The 20480-nt window shown below is 38.5% G+C and overlaps 1 protein-coding gene and 1 long non-coding RNA gene across 8 annotated transcripts in view; both read left to right on the top strand.

Annotated features, from left to right (window-relative positions):
* The window catches only part of GADL1 (glutamate decarboxylase like 1), a 218292-nt gene extending 207665 nt beyond the window's left edge, over positions 1–10627 (top strand). For 5 of the 6 annotated variants that reach the window (XM_057706387.1, XM_057706388.1, XM_057706390.1 and 2 more), the window contains exon 15: positions 8785–10626. In XM_057706387.1, the coding sequence (XP_057562370.1) occupies positions 8785–8958 (174 nt within the window). In that variant the 3' untranslated portion in view covers positions 8959–10626. Of the gene's footprint in view, positions 1–8784 lie in introns of all 6 variants that reach the window. The other variant, XM_057706385.1, reaches the window with a different exon arrangement.
* Positions 10628–12189: 1562 nt separating this feature from the next.
* Positions 12190–20224, top strand: LOC130834917 (uncharacterized). Of its 2 annotated transcripts, none has more exons than XR_009048796.1 (3): positions 12190–14036; positions 15332–15391; positions 19856–20224. It is a non-coding gene; the product is annotated as an uncharacterized LOC130834917 (long non-coding RNA). The 2 variants fall into 2 exon arrangements; XR_009048795.1 differs by having other exon boundaries at positions 12190–14014.
* Positions 20225–20480: the final 256 nt, after the last annotated feature.

The following is a 20480-nucleotide window of genomic DNA, read 5'->3' on the forward strand; positions in this document are numbered from 1 at the left end:
ATTTCATTCTTTTACATATTGCTGCCCAATTTTCCCTGCACCACTTATTGAAGAGGCTGTCTTTTTTCCATTGTATGTTCTTGCCTCCTTTGTCCAAGGTAAGGTGCCCATATGTGCTTGGGTTTACCTCTGAGTTCTCTATTCTGTTCCATTGATCTTCCTTTCTCTTTTTGTGCCAGTACCATACTGTCTTGATCTCTGTGGTCTTGTAGTATAGTTTGAAGTCAGGAAACCTAATTCCACCAACTCCATTTTTCCTTCTCAAGATTGCTTTGGCTATTCGGGGTCTTTTGCGTTTCCATACAAATCGTAAGATTCTTGTTCTAGTTCTGTGAAAAATGCCATTGGTAATTTGATAGGGATTGCGTTGAATCTGTAAATTGCTTTGGGTAGTACAGTCATTTTCACTATGTTGATTCTTCCAATCCAGGAACATGGTATGTCCCTCCATCTGTTTGTATCATCTTTGATTTCTTTCATCAGCATCTTATAGTTTTCTGCATACAGATCTTTTGCCTCCTTAGGCAGGTTTATTCCTAGGTATTTTATTCTTTTTGTTGCAATGGTGAATGGGAGAGTTTCCTTAATTTCTCTTTCTGCTTTTTCGTTGTTAGTGTATAGGAATGCAAGAGGTTTCTGTGCATTAATTTTGTATCCTGCTACTTTACTAAATTCATCAATTAGTGCTAGCAGTTTTCTGGTAGAGTCTTTAGGGTTTTCTATGTATGATATCATGTCATCTGCAAAGAGTGACAATTTTACTTCTTTTCCAATTTGGATTCCTTTTATTTCATTTTCTTCTCTGATTGCTGTGGCTAAAACTTCCAAAACTATGTTGAATAATAATGGTGTGAGCAGGCACCCTTGTCTTGTTCCTGTTCTTAGAAGGAATACTTTCAGTTTTTCACCATTTAGGACAGTGTTGGCTTTTGGTTTCTCATACATGGCTTTTATTATGTTGAGGTAATTTCCTTCTGTGCCCATTTTCTGGAGAGTTTTTATCATAAATGGATGTTGAATTTTGTCAAAAGCTTTTTCTGCATCTATTGAGATGATCATATGGTTTTTATCCTTCAATTTGTTGATATGATGTATCACATTGATTGATTTGTGTATATTGAAGAATCCTTGCATCCCAGGGATAAACCCCACTTGATCATGGTGTATGACTTTTTAAATGTGCTGTTGGATTCTTTTAGCTAGTATTTTGTTGATTTTTGCATATATATTCATCAGTGATATTGGTCTGTAATTTTCTTTTTTTGTGACATCTTTGCCTGGTTTTCGTATCAGGGTGATGGTAGCCTCATATAAAAGAGTGTCCCTCCTTCTGCAATATTTTGGAAGAGTTTGAGAAGCATAGGTGTTAGCGCTTCTCTAAATGTTTGATAGAATTTGCCTGTGAATCCGTCTGGCCCTGGGCTTTTGTTTGTTGGGAGATTTTTAATCACAGTCTCAATTTCCGTACTTGTGATTGGTCTGTTCATAGTTTCTATTTCTTCCTGGTTCTGTCTTGGAAGATTGTACTTTTCTAAGAATTTATCCATTTCTTCCAGGTTATCCAACTTTTTGGCTTATAGTTGCTTGTAGTAGTCTTTCATGATCTTTTGTGTTTCTGCGGTGTCAGTTGTTACTTCTTCTTTTTCATTTCTCATTCTGTTGATTTGCGTCTTCTCTGTTTTCTTCCTGATGAGTCTGGCTTATAGTTTATCAATTTTGTTTATCTCCTCAAAGAACCAGCTTTTAGTTTCATTGATCTTTGCTATTATTGCCTTCATTTCTTTTTCATTTATTTCTGATCTGATCTTTATGATTTCTTTCCTTCTGCTCACTTTGGGGTTTTTTGTTCTTCTTTCTCTATTTGTTTTAGGTGTAATATTAGGTTGTTTATTCGATATTTTTCTTGTTTCTTGAGGTAGGACTGTATTGCTATAAACTTGCCTCTTAGAACTGCTTTTGCTGTGTCCCATAGGTTTTGGGTTGTTGTGTTTTCATTGTCATTTGTTTCTAGATATTTTTTGATTTCCTCTTTGATTTCTTTAGTGATTTTTTGGTTGTTTAATAGCGTATTGTTTAGCCTCCATGTGTTTGTATTTTTTACAGTTTTTTTCAGGTAATTGGTATCTAGTCTCATGGCATTGTGGTCTGAGAAGATGCTTGATATGATTTCAATTTTCTTAAATTTACTGAGGCTTGATTTGTGACCCAAGATGTGATCTATCCTGGAAAATGTTCCGTGTGCACTTGAGAAGAAAGTGTATTCTGTCATTTTTGGATGGAATGTCCTATAAATATCAATTAAGTCGAGATGGTCTAATGTGTCATTTAAAGCTTGCATGTCCTGATTTATTTTCTATTTGGATGATCTGTCCATTGACATAAGTGGGGTGTTAAAGTCTCCTACTATTATCCCCTTTATGGCTCTTAGCATTTGCCTTATGTATTGAGGTGCACCTATCTTGGGTGCATAGACATTTCAGTTGTTATATCTTCTTCTTGGATGGATCCCTTGATCATTATGTAGTGTCCTTCCTTGTCCCTTGTAATAGTCTTTACTTTGAAGTCTAATTTGTCTGATATGAGTATTGCTACTCCAGCTTTCTTTTGACTTCCATTTGCATGGAATATCTTTTTCCATCCCTTTACTTTCAGTCTGTATGTGTCCCTTGGTCTGAAATGGGTTTCTTGTAGGCAGCATATGTAAGGGTCTTGTTTTTGTATCCATTCAGCCAGTCTGTGTCTTTTGGTTGGAGCATTTAATCCATTTACATTTAAGGTGATTGTTGGCATGTGTATTCCTATTACCATTTTTAAAAAATTGTTTTGGGTTTGTATTTGTAGGTCTTTTCCTTCTCTTGTGTTTCCTATTTAGAAAAGTTCCTTAAGCAATCATTGTAAGGCTGATTTGGTGGTGCTGAAATCTCTTAACTTTTGCTTGTCTGTAAAGCTTTTGATTTCTTTGTCGAATCTGAATGAGATTCTTGCTGGGTAGAGTATTCTTGGCTGTAGGTTTTTCTCTTTCAGGACTTTCAGTATATCCTGCTATTCCCTTCTGGCCTGCATAGTTTCTGCAGAAAGATCATCTGTTGTCCTTATGGGTTTTCCCTTATATATTATTTGTTGCTTTTCTCTTGCTGTTTTTAATATTTTTTCTTTGTGTTTAATTGTCATTCATTTGATTAATATGTGCCTCAGTGTATTTCTCCTTGGGTTTATTCTGTATGGGACACTCTGTGCTTCTTGGACTTGATTATTTCCTTTCCCATGTTGGAGAAGTTTTCCATTATAACCTCTTCAAATATTTTCTCAGACCCTTTCTTTTTTTCTTCTTCTTCTGCGATGCCTATGATTTGAATGTTGGTGTGCTTAATGTTGTCACCAAGGTCTTGAGACTGTCTTCCATTCTTTTTATTCTTTTTTCTCTTTCCTGCTCTGTGGCAGTTATTTCCCCCATTCTATCTTCCAACTCACTTATTCGTTCTTCTCCTAAGTTATTCTGCTGTTTATAGCATCTGGAGTATTTTTAATTTTGGTTATTTTGTTATCTATTACTGTTTGTTTGCTCTTTAGTTCTTCTGAGCCCTTATTAACTGTTTCTTGTATTTTCTCTATTTTGTTGTTGAGATTTTGGATCATGTTTACTATCATTACTATGAATTATTTTTCAGGCATTTTTCCTATTTCGTCTTCATTTATTTGGTCTTGTGGGTTTTTTCCCTGCTCCTTTACCTGCACGGTGTTTCTTTGTTTTCTCATTTTGTCTAATTTATATGATTTGCTGTCTCCTTTTCTGTGCTGCCTGGTAGTAATCCCTCTCGTTTCTGCTCTCTGCCCACTGTAGTGGGGTTTGTCCAGTGTCTTGAGTAGGCTTCCTGGTGGGTAGATCTGGTGTCTGCTTTCCAGTGTGTGGCTCTGTGTCTTTTCTCTCTGATGAGCAGGGCCATGTCAAGTGGTGTGTTTTAGGGTATCTGTGAGGTTAATATGGCTTTAGGTAGTCTGTGTGCTGATGGGTGGATTTGTGTTCCTGTCTTGTTTGTAGTTTGGTGTGAGGTGTCCAGCACTGGCAGTTGCAGACAATCAGATGAAGCCGGATCTTAGACTCTGATACAGGGCTCTGTGAGAGTTCTTTGCAGTTAATCTTCCCTGTGTCTGAGGACTCCCTACTAGTCTAGCATCCTGGCTTCAGTGTTCCCTCCCCAGAGCCTCCTGCTTGAGTTCTGTTGGGGTAGTCCAGACTTCAGAGGTTGCTTGTCCTGGCAATAAAGGGGTTTAAAGAAGACTGTCCAAGCCCCAGACTAATGGCAGAGTGCTGAGTCAAACAAATATCAGTTATGTTGGGATCTTTGCAGTCCTTTCTGGTGTCTAAGGTCATCTGCTCATGTTCAGGTGGTTCTCTGTGGGAATTATTACATCTTTTGATGTATTCCTAATGCATCTATGGAGAGGGATGCATTCCATGTCCTTCTACTTCGTTGCCATCTTTCTTCTCCTCAATAATACACTTTTCTTGTATTTCACAGAAGTATGTCTGTAGTGGACTGGAAAAAATAAACTTCCTTACAGAGAGTTTGAGAAATACTTTGTATATTGAAAAAAAGTACGTTATTTAACATTAAGTAAATTACACGTTTTTTAAAGAGGAAATGTGATTTTACACACTTGACAATTTTATTTTAATAAAAGGCTGTGCTGACACCTGGTCAGTTATTTGTTACCAAATTACTGTACTTGGCCAGAATAAGAGAGTTGTTATTTTTGTTTCCTTGGGTTTAAGCAACTTTTAAATACCAGATGCTGCTTTATGTGGCAGGGTGTGACAACAAAATTATGTTTAAATGACTAAGTCATTACTGAAACATAATGTAAGGGGGTAAAACAGCAGTGCTACAGGAATGTGTCAAATAAGTTCCTGTGCAACCAGATAGAAACGTCAGGATCTTCCTTCACTTAAGATGCAGGGACCAGAGCATTGTGGCATGAGGAGAGAATTTGATTTTGCAGTTTGAAGGAAAACCAGCAGTAAAATAATTGAGAGCTGGGAAGCAATCTCACTCCTGCTAAATTGCTTTCCTCCACGCATGCTCCATTTAGGGGCAGTGTTCGGATCCTTACATTTCGTTTGTGCATATTTTCTTTCCCTTGTGAATAGTCCATCCTGTCGGATTAGGACTGTTTCTCTGCTGTGGTCAGCAAAAGAAAATATACTGGTTGCCCAGCATTGGATTATGCCTGAAGCTTTGTAAATAGGAAGTGGTTGATTGTTTTTTAAGTGCAGAGTTGACAAGCTGGCTGGCCATGAGAACATTCTTGGTCCCTAAATTGAAAAAATGTGGATTCTTTTCAAATAAGCTTTAATTTGGGTTCATGAGAATCAGAGACATGAAAGCACATTGCAAATTTTATAGAGTTTGTAAATATTTAACAGTAACAACCACCACCGCTACTACTACAGTTATAACATGTGGCAGATTTAATGAGCTTGCTTTGTCCATGAAGTATTCATAAACGAAGGAGGTTTTTCCCTGTTGACCAGGGTAATTACCTCTAGGAATTAGGGGTACAAAAATAAGATGTGTGCTGTAGTGCTAAATCCTTACTTAGCTCGTTCTCTGAATCATACCAATATTTAGTTATTTCTTTATAACTTTTGAAAGTCAGTGACAAAATCTGGCTTAGAAATTTGGTTCTTATGCCATGTGTTCTGCCCATGGAAGCACAGTTTTATGCCTTACAAAGAGCAAGAATTTAAAGATCAAACATATCTTTATATAAAAATATCTAAGTGGCCCTCTTAGTTTTATCTTTCTTGCTCATATTAGAAGATGTTTTTGGTTTGCTTACAAGAAATACAAACCTGACATTCATTTTGATAAGTGCCTCCTGTGAGCCCGTGACACATTAGGAGCTGGAATCAAAATTCTACTGCTCTCCAAAGGTAAAGCATAAATTATCATTTGGGGAAGAAAAAGAGAGGAAAAGTAAACAGGAATAGACAATGCAAATTAGGTTTGAGCTAAGAACACGCCTGTTCTAAATTTAAAATTGGCTGTAAGCCAGAGCAGATTATACCCTGGGTACCACCTAGAGGGAGATGGAGATAAATATGAAGGGAATTTTTATTTTTAAAAAATGTACAGAACCACAAGCTGTAAGCTCTAAAACTGATAGTCTGTGACTCTCCTGGGCAGACATCTGTCCCATGTTGATCAGCTCTTCCTGGCATTGGATTACACAGGCACCATGGGCCATGCCTTCTCATACCTACTCTCACACCTACAGGTCACATGCAAGAGCCCACTCACTCTTCGAGTTTAAAATAAATGTACTTTTATTATGAGGCTAAGTCAGCCCCCAGCTCTGCACCACCCTGTGACTGAGTAGGAGGATTTTAAGAGCAGTGAACAACAAATGGGGGGTTAGACGTTTTAATTACATGTAACTGTGCACACGGACGCACACGTGCACACCCACACATACACACACATGAGCACACAGTGCACACACACATGCACACACATGCACACAACACATACGTGCACACTCATCCACATATGCACTAGAAGCCCACCTACCTAAGGGGATGAGAATTGGTCAAGTTAAAGCAAATAATCCTAGAAAATATGTGATGCATACACAACTTAAATATTTTAGTTTAAAACACATCTATGTTCATTTAAATTGGAAAGGGTTTTTTTCCCCCATCAAGTGAGGATTTCCATGAGCAAGTGAGGCTTTTCTTGTGCATAGATCTGATGCTCAGAGAGCATCTATGGTTCTTACATAAACGACACTCTTTAGGAGTCATCTGTTCCTTCCAACTCAGGTTTCTTTAAATGGAAAGTGTGCTCAGCTCCTGGGCAGCCACCTGTGTGCACATTCAGTGTGCACTCTCAAGACTCTGTTTTAAAGCTTTTACAGCTCTCCCATCACACCTAACTTGACAACAGTAAAGTCTGGCAGCCCCCCTTCCCCCATTATCTGTTGTTTCCAAAGAATTCAACTTAGTTTTTATGGAAAACACTCTCCTTTCCACTTTGCATTTTCTTAGTATTATTTCACTAGATTTTATAATTCTAACAAGAAATGGTACTTGCATAAACAGCTTTGGAAGAGAACTGATGCTAAGGGCATACAAATTGAAGGGTTTCGAATGGACACGCATAAGCATATGCAGAGTTACCTACCAGCTTCCTGCTTCAGCGTCCACTGGACTTTTGTCACTAAGTTTTGCAAAGAGAATGGAGGTGGAGTCAATTTAACCCTGTTTTCCTAATCTCTAAAAAGCTCAGATTAAAATTTGTGACACATTTCCAGACATTTATAGAACCTGATGGTCTGTATTTTTTCAGTAACTTGACTTCTGACTTCATCTTCTTTTTCTACATTTATTTTTTGTTAAAGCTTGTATATTTTCTTTTCATATTCCTTACACTGTGAGAGATGTCAACCCTTTGCTAGAATGACAGTGTAATCGTGCTTAGTAGGTCTCCGTTTTTGCTATTGTAAGCACAGTATAGTCCATGTTTTACAAGATTTAAGTTCTAAAATGAGCACTTGATGAAAAATGTATTTAGCTAAAAATGACCTTTGGACATCGCTTAAGAAGACTCTGGTTGAGTCCAACATATATCACCAGAGGTCTAAGGCTCTGATTCTCCCATAAGCTTGGAATAAATCATTTTGTTGAGAGCTGGATGAAGTACTTTGGCTTGTCTTTAAGGGAAGTATCTGGCAAATCATAGGTGTGTTTCAAACCAGAGTGGTATGGGGTGGTCACACTCTGAGAAGGGACCCGAGGAACCGAGATGTCTTACCCCAGGTGTCTTATACCACGTTGTGCCTGGTTTTATTTAAGGATGTGTTTCTCCCTTCTGGACTAGCTAAGTCTCCTCTTCCTGACAAGAGAGGACAGACACTCATTCTGTTCCCTTTGCCCATATTCACTGAGGACACTCTCAGCAACTGTGAAAGAGCTAAAATGAAAATGGAAATGGAAAATTAGAAAAATGTGTGCACTTGGATTCTCACAGCCTGTTCTTTCCATGTTTGCCAGAAATCCTTAAAATGTGGACTTACTAGTTTTATTACCAACTGTACTCCTCTTAATAAATGACACAGTGTTTATATTTCCTATTGACAAACCAACATGTCCTATTAATAAACTAACAAACCGGTAGTCTTCAAAACAGAACTGCACATAATAGTGTTTTCCTTGGTAGACTGTCAAGGCACAGCTCTTATTTTGTGTGATTTTTATCCATCTCTGACTAATCTTATTTATTCAAGTTGCCTGAACTGGAGTATTTTTTAGTTCCAACAAATTTGGGAATGTAACATTTGACACTTTTGAGACCGTGACCCCTGAGAACACCTGATTTGTTTTTAATGTGGCATCGTTGCATCATGATTTAAGTTTCCGAGCATGGGCTTGGGTGAGAATACCTGCTTTAAAATCTTGGCTCTCTCCCTTACCAAATGCAAGACCTCAAGCTATTTAGTTAATGTCCATGCACCTCAATTTCCTCATCTAGAAAGGGTATATTAATAGTATCTCCCTCGTGGAGTTACTGTGAAGATTAAGTGAATTCATCTATCTAAAGCACTTGATTCAGTACTTATATGCCATAACTTCTCAGCTGGTTATTATTATTAATGTCAACCTTGTGTGTGTGAGGATGACATCCACACCAGTGGCTGCCCAGTGAGTAGCCAATGACTGGGTACGATGCAGTTGTGATGCCTCAGTGTTCTGGTCTTTCACCGCCTCCCTCCTCTCCCATGCAGGTGGCCCCAGCCATTAAGGAGCGGATGATGAAGAAGGGGAGCCTGATGCTGGGCTACCAGCCCCACCGGGGGAAGGTCAACTTCTTCCGGCAGGTGGTGATCAGCCCTCAAGTAAGCCGGGAGGACATGGACTTCCTCTTGGATGAGATAGACCTTCTGGGTAGGGATATGTAGCTGTGGCTTTTGGTCCTCCAGAGGCATGGGTCCTGCCCTGGAGGGTTACAGATCCAGCGCATCTGGGGACACAGGAGATTGCAGCCCTTTTGGTGAGAAGTAGGAAACATGCCCCATCATTGCCCAGCAAAACCAAACTGCTAAGTGAATAGTGTTAAGGACTCTTTAGCTGCCTTGGTGCTACTGTTGTAATAAAGGAGGTAGTGAAAGATGGAGTTTCTCAAGGATGATCCCTGGGACAGAGGCTTGAAGAGAGGACTACATGGGCTCTGGGTTCTAAGCTTTCATTGCTCTGGAAAAAACATCTAAATTAGTAGGTTAAAGTAGTGGTTCTCAGAGTGTGATCCCTAGACCCACAGCACCTGGAAACATGTTAGAAATGTAGGTTCTCAGCCCAGCCCCAGACCTACTGAATCAGAAACTCTGCAGGGTGGGGCAGGGTGGCTGGGTGTTATGAATTTTAAGGAGCCTTCCAGGTGATTCTGAGGCAAGGGAAAAATCTGAGAACCAGTGGTTTAGCACAATTTTGAATTGACTGAATAAACACTGTGATGTGTTGCCAGCAAAAGGATGTCTAATATTTCAGTGGTTCCTGAGCCAGTCTCTGAAAATGCAGCTGTGGCATCTGTAGTACAAATATTTAGGGACATCAAAGCATATCAAAGCTATTTTTAAAAAGAAAAGCTATATAAGATGGTTACTTTATAAAAAGTATCTTTTATGCAGGCTAAATGTTATTCTAAAAAGTTAAAATTAACCATTATCTATTATAAATTATTTAAATTAGAGATAAGGATAAAAGACAAACACTTTGTAGTGTAGCCCTTTTAATCAAAGCAATAGTCCTAATTCTCTACCCAAAATCATTCATGTCATTAATTGAGAGTACATGTTAGGTATATATATCTCTAATTAGGTACCTCTTCTAGCTTGAGGGGCCCTTTTCTTATCTTGCTCTCTGCTTGTAGGAAATAACCAGAATGAAGTCCAGGGTTATACAACATTCCCTTTCTCAAGCTTTGAAATGTCAGTGTAGACTATTAAGTGGTTTATATTGGGCAGAGAATCCAGGAATTAGAGGTCTTTCAGGGCAAACACTTCCTCCATTTCTCCTGGGAATGGATAATTGCAATTCTATCTCTAATCCTGGTCCTAGATTTCTAGCAGAATTTGCTTTGATTAAGAAATAAACAGAATTCAGAGGTGTGGGTGCAGAGGTCAACAAGGTACAATTATGAATCTAATTAGAGCTCTGATTTGGAAGGCACGTGATTGAAGAGTGTTGAAACATTAGACTTAGAATATTCAATAACCATTTTGTACGCCTTCCCTAACTTGTGTTGTTTAAATCTTGAAGCTTTAAAAAGTAGATATGTACTATTTGCCCTTATTCCATAGTTTCATTTTAGGGTGTGTGGTTTCTCAGTATCTCCATCAATCAAAGAATATTTTAATCTTTCTCTGAATTACTTCAATCTCTGGCAATAGGTATTTGTGTGTGTGTGAGTGTGTGTTTGTGTGTATTCCATTTCTTGTTACCTTTTTGTTTTAACGTCTTCCTAAAATGTTCTGAAATTGATGTTTGCAATAATTTGGGTTTAATGAAATAAAAAGCAATGTGAGCACACTGCGTTTGGCTTTTCTTTTCCTGTCACCCCCTCTTTACTGGAGTCTACCAATACATTTATTTATTTATTTATTTTGTAAGTAACACATAGTCATTTTATTTCTCTTAGGTGTTAAAATCTTTTTTTAGTTTTTATTTTATATTGGATTATAGTTGATTTACAACGTTGTGTTTGTTGTAGGTGTACAGCAGCTTGATTCAGTTATACATATATCTTTTCTTTTTCATATTCTTTTCTCATATAGGTTATTACAGTGTTAAGCAGAGTTCCCTGTGCTATACAGTAGGTCCTTGTTGATTATCTATTTTATATATAGTAATGTGTATATGTTAATCTCAACCTCCTAATTTATCCCTCCCCCCTCCATCTTTCCCCTTTGGTAACCTTAAATTTGTTTTCTAAGTCTGTGAGTCTGTTGCTGTTTTGTAAATTAGTTCATTCAGTACCAATATATTTTAGAAGTGAATTGGGCTCTGTTGGCATTTTAGTTAAATAATTGAGAATGGTCTGTTTCTTAGCTAACTCCTTGAATAAAGTGGAAACCACAGTTATAGCCAAATATGGGATTTGCCTCTTGTTCGGTCTTTCTTCATCTACTAGGCAGGCCGTGGGAGACTCGATAGCCCCAGCTCAGCTCCTGCTGGGCATTTTTTGGAAAGAAGACAGTTGCTTGCTCAATGGCAAAAAACAACTGCTACCAGATACTTGGAACATCCAACTCCCTTCTCCTTAAAATGTTCAGATATAACACCCCCAATCAGGTATTTTACTGAATGATCAAGAAAAAATTTTTGATAAAAGTTTAACTGTAACTCATTCACCCTTTAAACATATTGCTGGGGGCCTATTATGTTCCAAGCTATTATCTAGTTGCAGCGGATACGCACGGACTGAAATAGACAAAGTCTCTGTTCCTGTAGACAAAGTCTCTGTTCCTGTGAAGCTTTCAATATCCTGGGGGCAGACAAGCAAGTCAACATGTAACAAGTCAGGTGGCAATGTGTATTTTGAAGAAAAAGAGAGTGAAGGGATGGCATATGGTAGCAGTGAGGATGGACTTGGCTGTCGGAGAGAAGTCAATTGGGCAGGGCTTCTCTGACAGGGGAACCTCTGCACAGAGATCAAGCAAGTTGGGGGGAGAGCTCTGTGGGTGTCTAGGGAAAGGATGTTCCAGACAGCAGTAAGCTAAAGGCTGAGGAGCTTCCCTCATGGTCCATCCAAGCATCAACACAGAGGTAAGTGTGGCTGGAGAGGAGGGGATGATGGGGGAGTGGGAGTCAGGATGGGTGATGGAGTCAGGGACGTATCTGGGAGTCAGGACACCTGGCCATGTAGGTGGGGACTTAGATGGAAACACACTGGAGCAAATGAACAGGGTATTGATGTGATTCCAATTATATTTTCAGAGGATTACTCTGATTACTCTTTGGAGAATAGGGTGTGTGTGGACAAGTGTGGAGATCAAATAGCGGGACAATTGCAACAGTGCAAGTAAGAAACCATGGTACCAACTCGAGGATGGAAGATGCCTTAGAGGACTGGGGCAGGGAGGGTGGGGGGGACTCGAGGTGGGGGAGTCAAGGAAGGGAGGGAATACGGGGATATGTGTATAAAAACAGATGATTGAACCTGGTGTACCCCCCAAAAAAAAAATTTAAAAAAACAAACAAAAAAAACACAAACAAACCAAAAAAAAACCAAACAAAAAAGAAACCATGGTAGTTTATGCTACAGATATAGTGAAGGAAGCGTAGAAAATGGGTCTGATCCTGGAGGCATTGAAAGGTGGAGTCGATAATGTTGGCTAATGGAGTGGAGTATTTAAAAAGAAATGAGGAATGAAGGAAAGTTTCATTTACCTTTGGCCTGGGCAACTATAAGGAAGGAATTGCCATTACTGGGATGAGGGCTACAAGAAGGGTGCTTTTACCTGGTTTTGGTCGTGTAAAATGTGAGCTGTAAGTCAGCCAACCGGATATGATTCAAGAAATTACTTATGAGTCTCACTTCCCGCGAGGCGTGAGACTAGACCAATGAAGCATTGGACACCCAGACCATTAAAGTAAATGCCCCTGGGGCAGGGGGAGTAAGTGGAGTGCTGTAGCCAAAAGGAGAAAGATAATATAGGTTTCCTGTTTCTTTAACCTGTTAGTCCTGCATGTGTGGTGTTTCTCATGGCGAATTCCACAAGACTGAGCCTCCTCTAATGCAGGAAACCAAAGATGGTGACAATCGCTAACATTTGCTGAGTCCATATGACATGCCTCAGGCTGTGCCAGCTGATATACCTCACAAAACCCCAACAATGTGGGAGTTTTATTATCCTCCTTTTACAGTCGAGGAACCTGGCACTCAAATAGGTAAGAAAATTCTCCAAGATTACCAGACTACTGTGTGGCAGACCCCAGGGTCAAATCTAAATCCACCTCACCTGAGAGCCCAGGCTGGAAACTTCCTCACTTTCCTGTTGTGGATGTATGGAGAGAAAAGGGTCATCCTGACCGAATTCTAGGCATCTGACTATGTCTGACATCCCACAGTTACTTGGCAAACAAAAGCATCAAGGACTGGGTTGGTCTCAGAAGCCCGTAATTATATCATACTGTCATGGCCCCTTTCTCAAACCAGAAGATAGGAATTTTCCTGTCTGCTTTTTGCCACTGAAGTTGGAGGGCAACAATGTAGAGGGCCTTTTGATTTGAAATAGTAAGAAATTTTGAATATTCCAACTGGAGATCAGAATAAGTATTTTCTTAGTATTTGGCCGTTGCTTTCTCAGACCTTTGTGAGTTCCATGCCCACATGGACAAATGCTTACTTGACCACTCCACTCAGGGGTTCCACTCAAACTCAGCATGCCCAAAAACCACTCAGGAGTTTCTACCCCCAACCCCACACCCTTCTTCAAACAAGTTCCTTTGTCCATGTTTCCACCTCAGCGAATGACATCATTTTCTATCTAGTTCAGCAAACCAGGATTTATAAGTGATGCTTAATATCTCTCTCTATCTCTCCTGCACTGTCTCACCTATGAGCAGACCTTGTTGGATTTACCTCCAAAACATGTCTCCAATCCATCCTTTTATCCCAGCTCCATTGTCATGTGCAAATTTCAAACTCCTTTCACCTCTCCTCTGAACTAGAGCTATTGCCTTCTTACTGCCTCCACACGTTGATTCTGGGCTTTGTCCCATCTGCTCACCAAACTGCAACCATATTAAAACACAAACTGATCCTGTCTTCCACTTTCTGTTTGCTCTTAGGATTGACAACTACGGACTCCGCAAAAGACCTTCAGAAAAGCTGTTGGTCAAGCAAAGCTAATTAAAAGTTTATTAGCCCTACTGAGGAATGCGAAACACTGCCTTGAAAGAGTCTCAGTGGGATCTCAGAAGGGGGAGTTGAAGAAGCCTATTTACAGGCTTGAGGTGTGTGCTCACATGGCTTAAGGTGGGTTTTTCAAGGCCAGCTGGTTGGGACAGTCTGTCATGTCATGGTGTAGGGTTGGTGGGCGAAGCAATGGGAGTATCTTGGGACAGTGATTGATAAATGAACTGTTGTGTGATAAGTGAGCTGTTTGTACAGCTGAGTCCCCATTTGTCCTGATGGGAGAGATGAATTGAGTGTTTCTCTGGATAAGCTAGTTGGCAGGAATTTCCTAAAGCAAACAGTAAAGTTACTCATTGATTTACAACATGAAATGTCTGAGTGAAAATCTCCTGGAACAAAGTTAAATCACGTTGACGTATGTGATCATGGTCCTGATAGTTAAGCTATACGAAGGCGAGTGGTTTTAATTCCCAGGATAAAGATCAAATTCTGGAAGCCACGCTGCTGTGTCCTTCCAGCCCTGTGCAGGTGGTGTTGCACTGTCCCCTTCTGCATGCTTTTTTCAGATCCCACCCCTCCTCTTTATCCCAGCTGTCAAAACCTTTGAATGTAGTCCTGCCTCTTCCCTCAATGCTGTTTCCCCTCACCTAGCTAAATGTCTGCTTACAGTTCCAATCTCAGCTCAATTCTCTGTTTCTTAGGGATGTTCTCTGCCTGCCTTCCACCCACCCAAAAGGGGATCTGGCCCAATATAAGCTCTCTATAATTTTCTTAAAGTATTTGTATCACTATTTGTAATTATATATCTCTATGCATTTAAAAATTAGACTATACTATCCATAGGGGACTTAGCATTTAAAAATTAGACTATACTATCCATAGGGGGCTTAGCACATGCAAATTAATAAATAATCATGGTGGTGAGGAAGGTTGGCAGGTAGGTGCATTAGTTTGCCTTTGGAGATAACTTCTTTATTTAGGGAATACCTGGATACGTAAATGTAAAGTAACTAACACGTCTTAGAAAAAGCTCTTAAATCGCCTTTAATCTTAGAATACATGCTAGAAACTGCAATGTCACATGTTCTGATTAGTATACGTGTCCCTAAAGGAAGTTTCTCCTTGTAAATGAATTTAGATTGACTTATCTGAGAAAATTTTTCTTCTTGGGAGAAGCATGATTTTGATTTTTAAATATTTTCTTACAAGAGAATGTCAGGCTAAAGTCACATTCATTTTAAGAATCACAGGTTACGGGTTGGTTAACATTTTACAAACATTGCCCAGGACCCACTCATATTAGACATATTCTGCAATTCTGACTGATAGCTGATAGCAATGTAGAACAGAAATAGCCACAAAAGGTAATCCAAGTGAATAGTGAGTCCTAAACAATTTTTTTCTATTATTTTAAGGCTCTTCTGTGAGCAGGTCGTGTTCTGCTGGAGGTCAAGGGATGAGAAGCTAGTTACACGGTAATGGAAATACTGCTGTTCTCTCTGCAGGGCTGGGTGGGGCAGGGTGAGCATCGATGCCAGAGGACCTTCATTACCTCCTCACCTCCCTGCCCTTGGAGGAGGACCCTATTGTCACACTGGAGAACCCATGCTAGATCTAAAAATATGTCTTCCAATCCTACTTAAGTGAACACAGGAGTTGAATTTTTAGTTGAATGATTTTTAGGTTAAGTGTTCCAGAACCCAAGTGCCATGTTTTTCTAAGGCCTTTCAGACTTGGGTCTCCAGAGAGGAATTTTCTGGAGCTGGTGGATAAATTTGGTATTTCTCACATCCTTGGGGCAGAATCACACACATAACCTGTGGGCTTCCAGGGAGGTCTTGTATTCATATTAGAGGGATTTGCTGGTCTGCCAGGCAAGAGCATACACACTCCTTGGAGTCCGGTGTACAAATGACAAGGATCGTTTGAGATTCTCCACTTCCTGCCAGCACTGCATGCCCATCGCAGTTGCAGCCACATGACCCAGCGTAGGTGGGAATTTCTGCATCACGTCTTCTAATGTGAACAATCCGGGATGAAGTGCTGATCCTGGAGATTACGCATGAGCAGATTACACGACACTTGAGCCTGTTCATCCCTCCTGGGGCTAAAGCTAAACCGTTAGAAAAGCACTCCTGTGCTGAATCCTGTATGATTTCTTTCTGTCTTTACCATCTCTTTAGCATGTTACCTGAGCTGCACATCACCTGTGGTTTAATGCTTAGTCAACAAGAAAACTGTCTTCTTTCTCTTCTACCTTTGCAGCTAGGTTTTATAAATTGGCAAAAGATTTTATTTATAATATTAGATTTCCCCATCAATTATTAAAAATTAGTTGGCTATATTTGTAGAGTCTATTTCTGGGCTCTTTTCTATTTTATTTTGTTTTATTTTATTTTATTTTAAGTATAGTTGATTTACAATGTTGTATTACTTTTATACAGCAAAGTGACTCAGTTATATATATATGTGTGTGTGTATATACATACATACATATACACATATATATGTATATATAAATATATATGCTTTTTATGTTCTTTTCCATTATGGTTTCTAACAGGATATTGACTGTAGTTCCCTGTGGTATACAGTAGAGCTTGTCGTTTATCCCTTCTGTATATAATAGTTTTCATCTGCTAATCCCGAACTCCCATTCCTTCCCTCCCCTGCCAGCCCCTCCCCTTGGCAACCATAAATCTGTTCTCTATGTCTGTGAGTCTATTTCTGTTTTGCAGATAATTTCATTTGTGTCATATTTTAGATTCCACATGTAAGTGATATCATGGTATTTGTCTTTGTCTGACTTACTTCACTTAGTGTGATCATCTCTAGGTCCATCTGTGTTGCTGTAAATGACATTATTTCATTCTTTTCGATGGCTCAGTAATATTCCATATATATAATATATATATTCCAGTAATATTTTATATATATATATAATATTCTTTTATACATCTTCTTTATCTATTCATCTGTCAATGGACATTTAAGTTGTTTCCACGTCTTGACTATTGTAAATACTGCTGCTATGAACCTAGGGGTGCATTTATCTTTTTGAATTATGGTTTTCTCCAGGTATGTGCCCAGGAGTGGGATGGCTGGATCATATGGCCACTCTATGTTTAGTTTTTTGAGGAACTTCCATACTGTTCTCCATAGTGGCTGCACCAATTTACATTCCCACCAACAGTATAAGAGGGTTCCCCCTTCTCCATGCCCTCTCCAGCATTTAAGCCCTTGTTGGTCACATCATTTGCAGATATTTTCTCCCATTCTGTAGGTTATCTTTTTGTTTCTTTTATGGTTTCCTTTGCTGTGCAGAAGTTTGTAAGTTTGATTAGGTCCCATTTGTTTATTATTTTTATTTCTATTGCCTTGGGAGAGTGACCTAAGAAAACATTGGTAGAATTTATGTCAGAAAATGTTTTGCCTGTGATCTCTTCTAGGAGTTTTATGGTGTCATGTCTTATGTTTAAGTCTTTAAGCCATTTTGAGTTTATTTTTGTATGTGGTGTCAGGGTGTGTTCTAACTTCATTGATTTAAATGCAGCTGTCCAACATTCCCAGAACTACCTGCTGAAGAGAACTTTTCCCATTGTATATTCTTGCCTCCTTTGTCGAAGATTAATTGACTGTAGGGTGTGGGTTTTTTTTTCTGGACTCTCTATTCTGGTCCATTGATCTGTATGTGTGTTTTTGTGTCAATACCATACTGCTTTGATTACTGTAGCTTTGTAGTATTGTCTGAAGTCTGGGAGAGTTATGCCTCCTGCTTTGTTTTTTTCCTCAGGATTGCCTTGGCACTTCTGGGTCTTTTATGGTTCCATATAAATTTTAGGATTATTTGTTCTAGTTCTATGAAAAATGTTATGAGTAATTTGATAGACATCACATTAATTCTGTAGATTGCTTTGGGTGGTATTGCCATTTTAACAATATTAATTCTTCCAATTCAAGAGCGTGTGATATCTTCCATTTCTTTGAATCCTCTTTAATTTCCTTTATTAATGTTTTGTAGTTCTCAGCATACAAGTTTTTCACCTCCTTGGTGAGGTTCATTTCTAAGTATTTTTTTATGCGATTTTAAATGGGACTGTTTGTTTACATTCCCTTTCTGATATTTCATTGTTAGTGTAAAGAAATGCAACCAGTTTCTGTATGTTAATTTTGTTTCCTCTTATCCTGCTGAATTTGTTTATCAGTTCTAGTAGTTTTTGTGTGGAGTCTTGAGGGTTTTCTATATATAGTATCATGTCATCTGCATATAATAACAATTTTATCTCTTCCCTTCCAATTTGGATACATTTTCTTTCTTTTCCTTGTCTGATTGCTGTGGCTAGGATTTCCAATACTATGTTGAAGAGAAGTGGTGAGAGTGGGCATCCTTGTCTTGTTCCAGATTTTAGTGGGAATGCTTTCAGCTTTTAACCGTTGAGTGTTATATTGGCTTGGGTTTGTCATAAGTAGCTTTTATTATGTTGAGATATGTTCCCTCTATACTCATTTTCATAAGAGTTTTTTTTTTTATCATGAATGGATGTTGAATTTTATCAAATGCTTCTTCTACATCTATTGAGTTGATCATGTAGTTTTTGTTCTTTCTTTTGTTGATGTGGTGTATCACATTGATTGATTTGTGTAGGTTGAACCATCCTTGTGACCCTGGGATGATCCATCTTGGTCATGGTGTATGACCATTTTTTATGCCTTGTTGGATTTGGTTTGCTAATATTTTGTTGGGAATTTTTGTTTCTATATTCATCAAAGATGTTGGCTTGTAATTTTCTTTTTTGGTAGGGTCTTTGTCTGGTTTGGGATCAGGGTGATGGTGGCTTCATAGACTGTCTTTGGGAGTGTTCCTTCCTCTTCAATCTTTTGGAAGAGTTTGAGAAGGATTGGCATAAGTTCTTCTTTGTATATTTGATAGAATTCCCTAGTGAAGCCATCTGGTCTTGCACTTTTGTTTGTAGGGAGGTTTTTTTGTGTTTTGTTTTTTTTTTTTACAGATTCTATTTCATTTCTAGTGATTGGTCTGTTCAAGTTATCTATATCTTCTTGATTCAGTCTTGGTGGGCTTGTATGTTTCTAGAAAGTTGTTCATTTCTTCTAGGTTGTCAAGTTTGTTGGCATATAATTGTTCATACTATTCTCTTATGGTTTTTTGTATTTCTGTGATATCAGTTGTCATTAATCCTCTTTCATTTCTTATTTTGTTTATTTGTGTCTTCTCTCTTTTTTCTTGGTAAGCCTGGCCAGGGGTTTGTCAATTTTGTTTACCCTTTCAAAGGACGAGCTCTTGGTTTTATTCATTTTTTTCATTGTTTTTTATCTGTACTTTATTTCTTCTCTGATCTTTATTATCTCCTTCCTTCTGCTGACTTTAGCTTTTGTTTGCTATTTTTCTAATTCATTTAGGTGGTAGGTTAGGTTATTTATTTGAGATTTTTCTTATTTCTTAAAGAAGGCCTGTATCACTATGAACTTCCCTCTAAGAAGTGCTTTTGCTGCATCCCATAGATTTTGTCTGGTTGTGTTTTCATTGTCATTTGCCTCAAGGTATTTTTAAATTTCTTCTTTGATTTCATAATTGACCCATTGGTTTTTTAGTAGCATGTTATTTATTCTCCATATAATTGTTCTTTTTCTTGTTTCTTTTTCTGTGGTTGATTTCTAGTTTCATGCCATTGTGGTCGTAAAAGATGCTTGAAATAATTTCTACATTCTTAAGTTTTTTGAGCTTTGTTTTGTGCCTTAGTATATGGTTAATCCTAGAGAATGTTCCATATGCACTTGAAAAGTGTGTATTCTGATTTTTTTGGACGTGATGTCCTGAAGATATCAATTAAATCTAACCGTTCTATAGTATCATTTAGGATCTCTGTTGCCTTATTTGATTTTCTGTCTTAAGTCTGTGCTCTTTATTCTGATGACTATAGCCATAAACAGAAACCTCAATGAAAAGTCAGGAGGCCAGAAGGGGAAGCTCTCACATCCTACGACCGTAGCAGAGCCCAAAACGAAGAAGAACGACTTTATGCCTGGAAAAGGCTCAACCAATGAGAGACTCACAACTCAGCCAATGAAAAGCCACTATTCTTCAAAATCTTAATTCTTCCAGTCAACTCTTTGTTTACTATAGACTTTTTAAGTTCCCTTTCTGCCTCTTTATTTATTTTTTAATTTTTAAAAAAGTTTTATACAATTTTTAAAGGTTACTTTCCATTTACAGTTACTACAAAATGTTAGCTTTATTCCCTATGTTGTATAATACATCATTGAGCCTATCTTACACTCAATAGATTGTACTTCCCACTCCCCCTTCCCCCATCTTTAAAAGAGTTCTCTTCTCCTTGCTGTGCAGGGGACTTGCATATGATTTTCCATGGTTGCAGACTCCGAATTGCAATCGCTTGAGGATCCAAAATAAACCAATTTTTGCTGGAGAAATAACTGGCAGTCTGTTTTAGGTCAACATAGTTTTATAGTATGTCTTCAAAGTAGATGGAGTGAGTCCTCCAACTTAATTTGCTTTCAGAATTGTTTATGCTACCCTAGTTCCTT

Source organism: Hippopotamus amphibius, chromosome 13 (genome assembly GCF_030028045.1).
Source record: "Hippopotamus amphibius kiboko isolate mHipAmp2 chromosome 13, mHipAmp2.hap2, whole genome shotgun sequence".
NCBI classification, from domain to species: Eukaryota; Metazoa; Chordata; class Mammalia; order Artiodactyla; family Hippopotamidae; genus Hippopotamus; species Hippopotamus amphibius.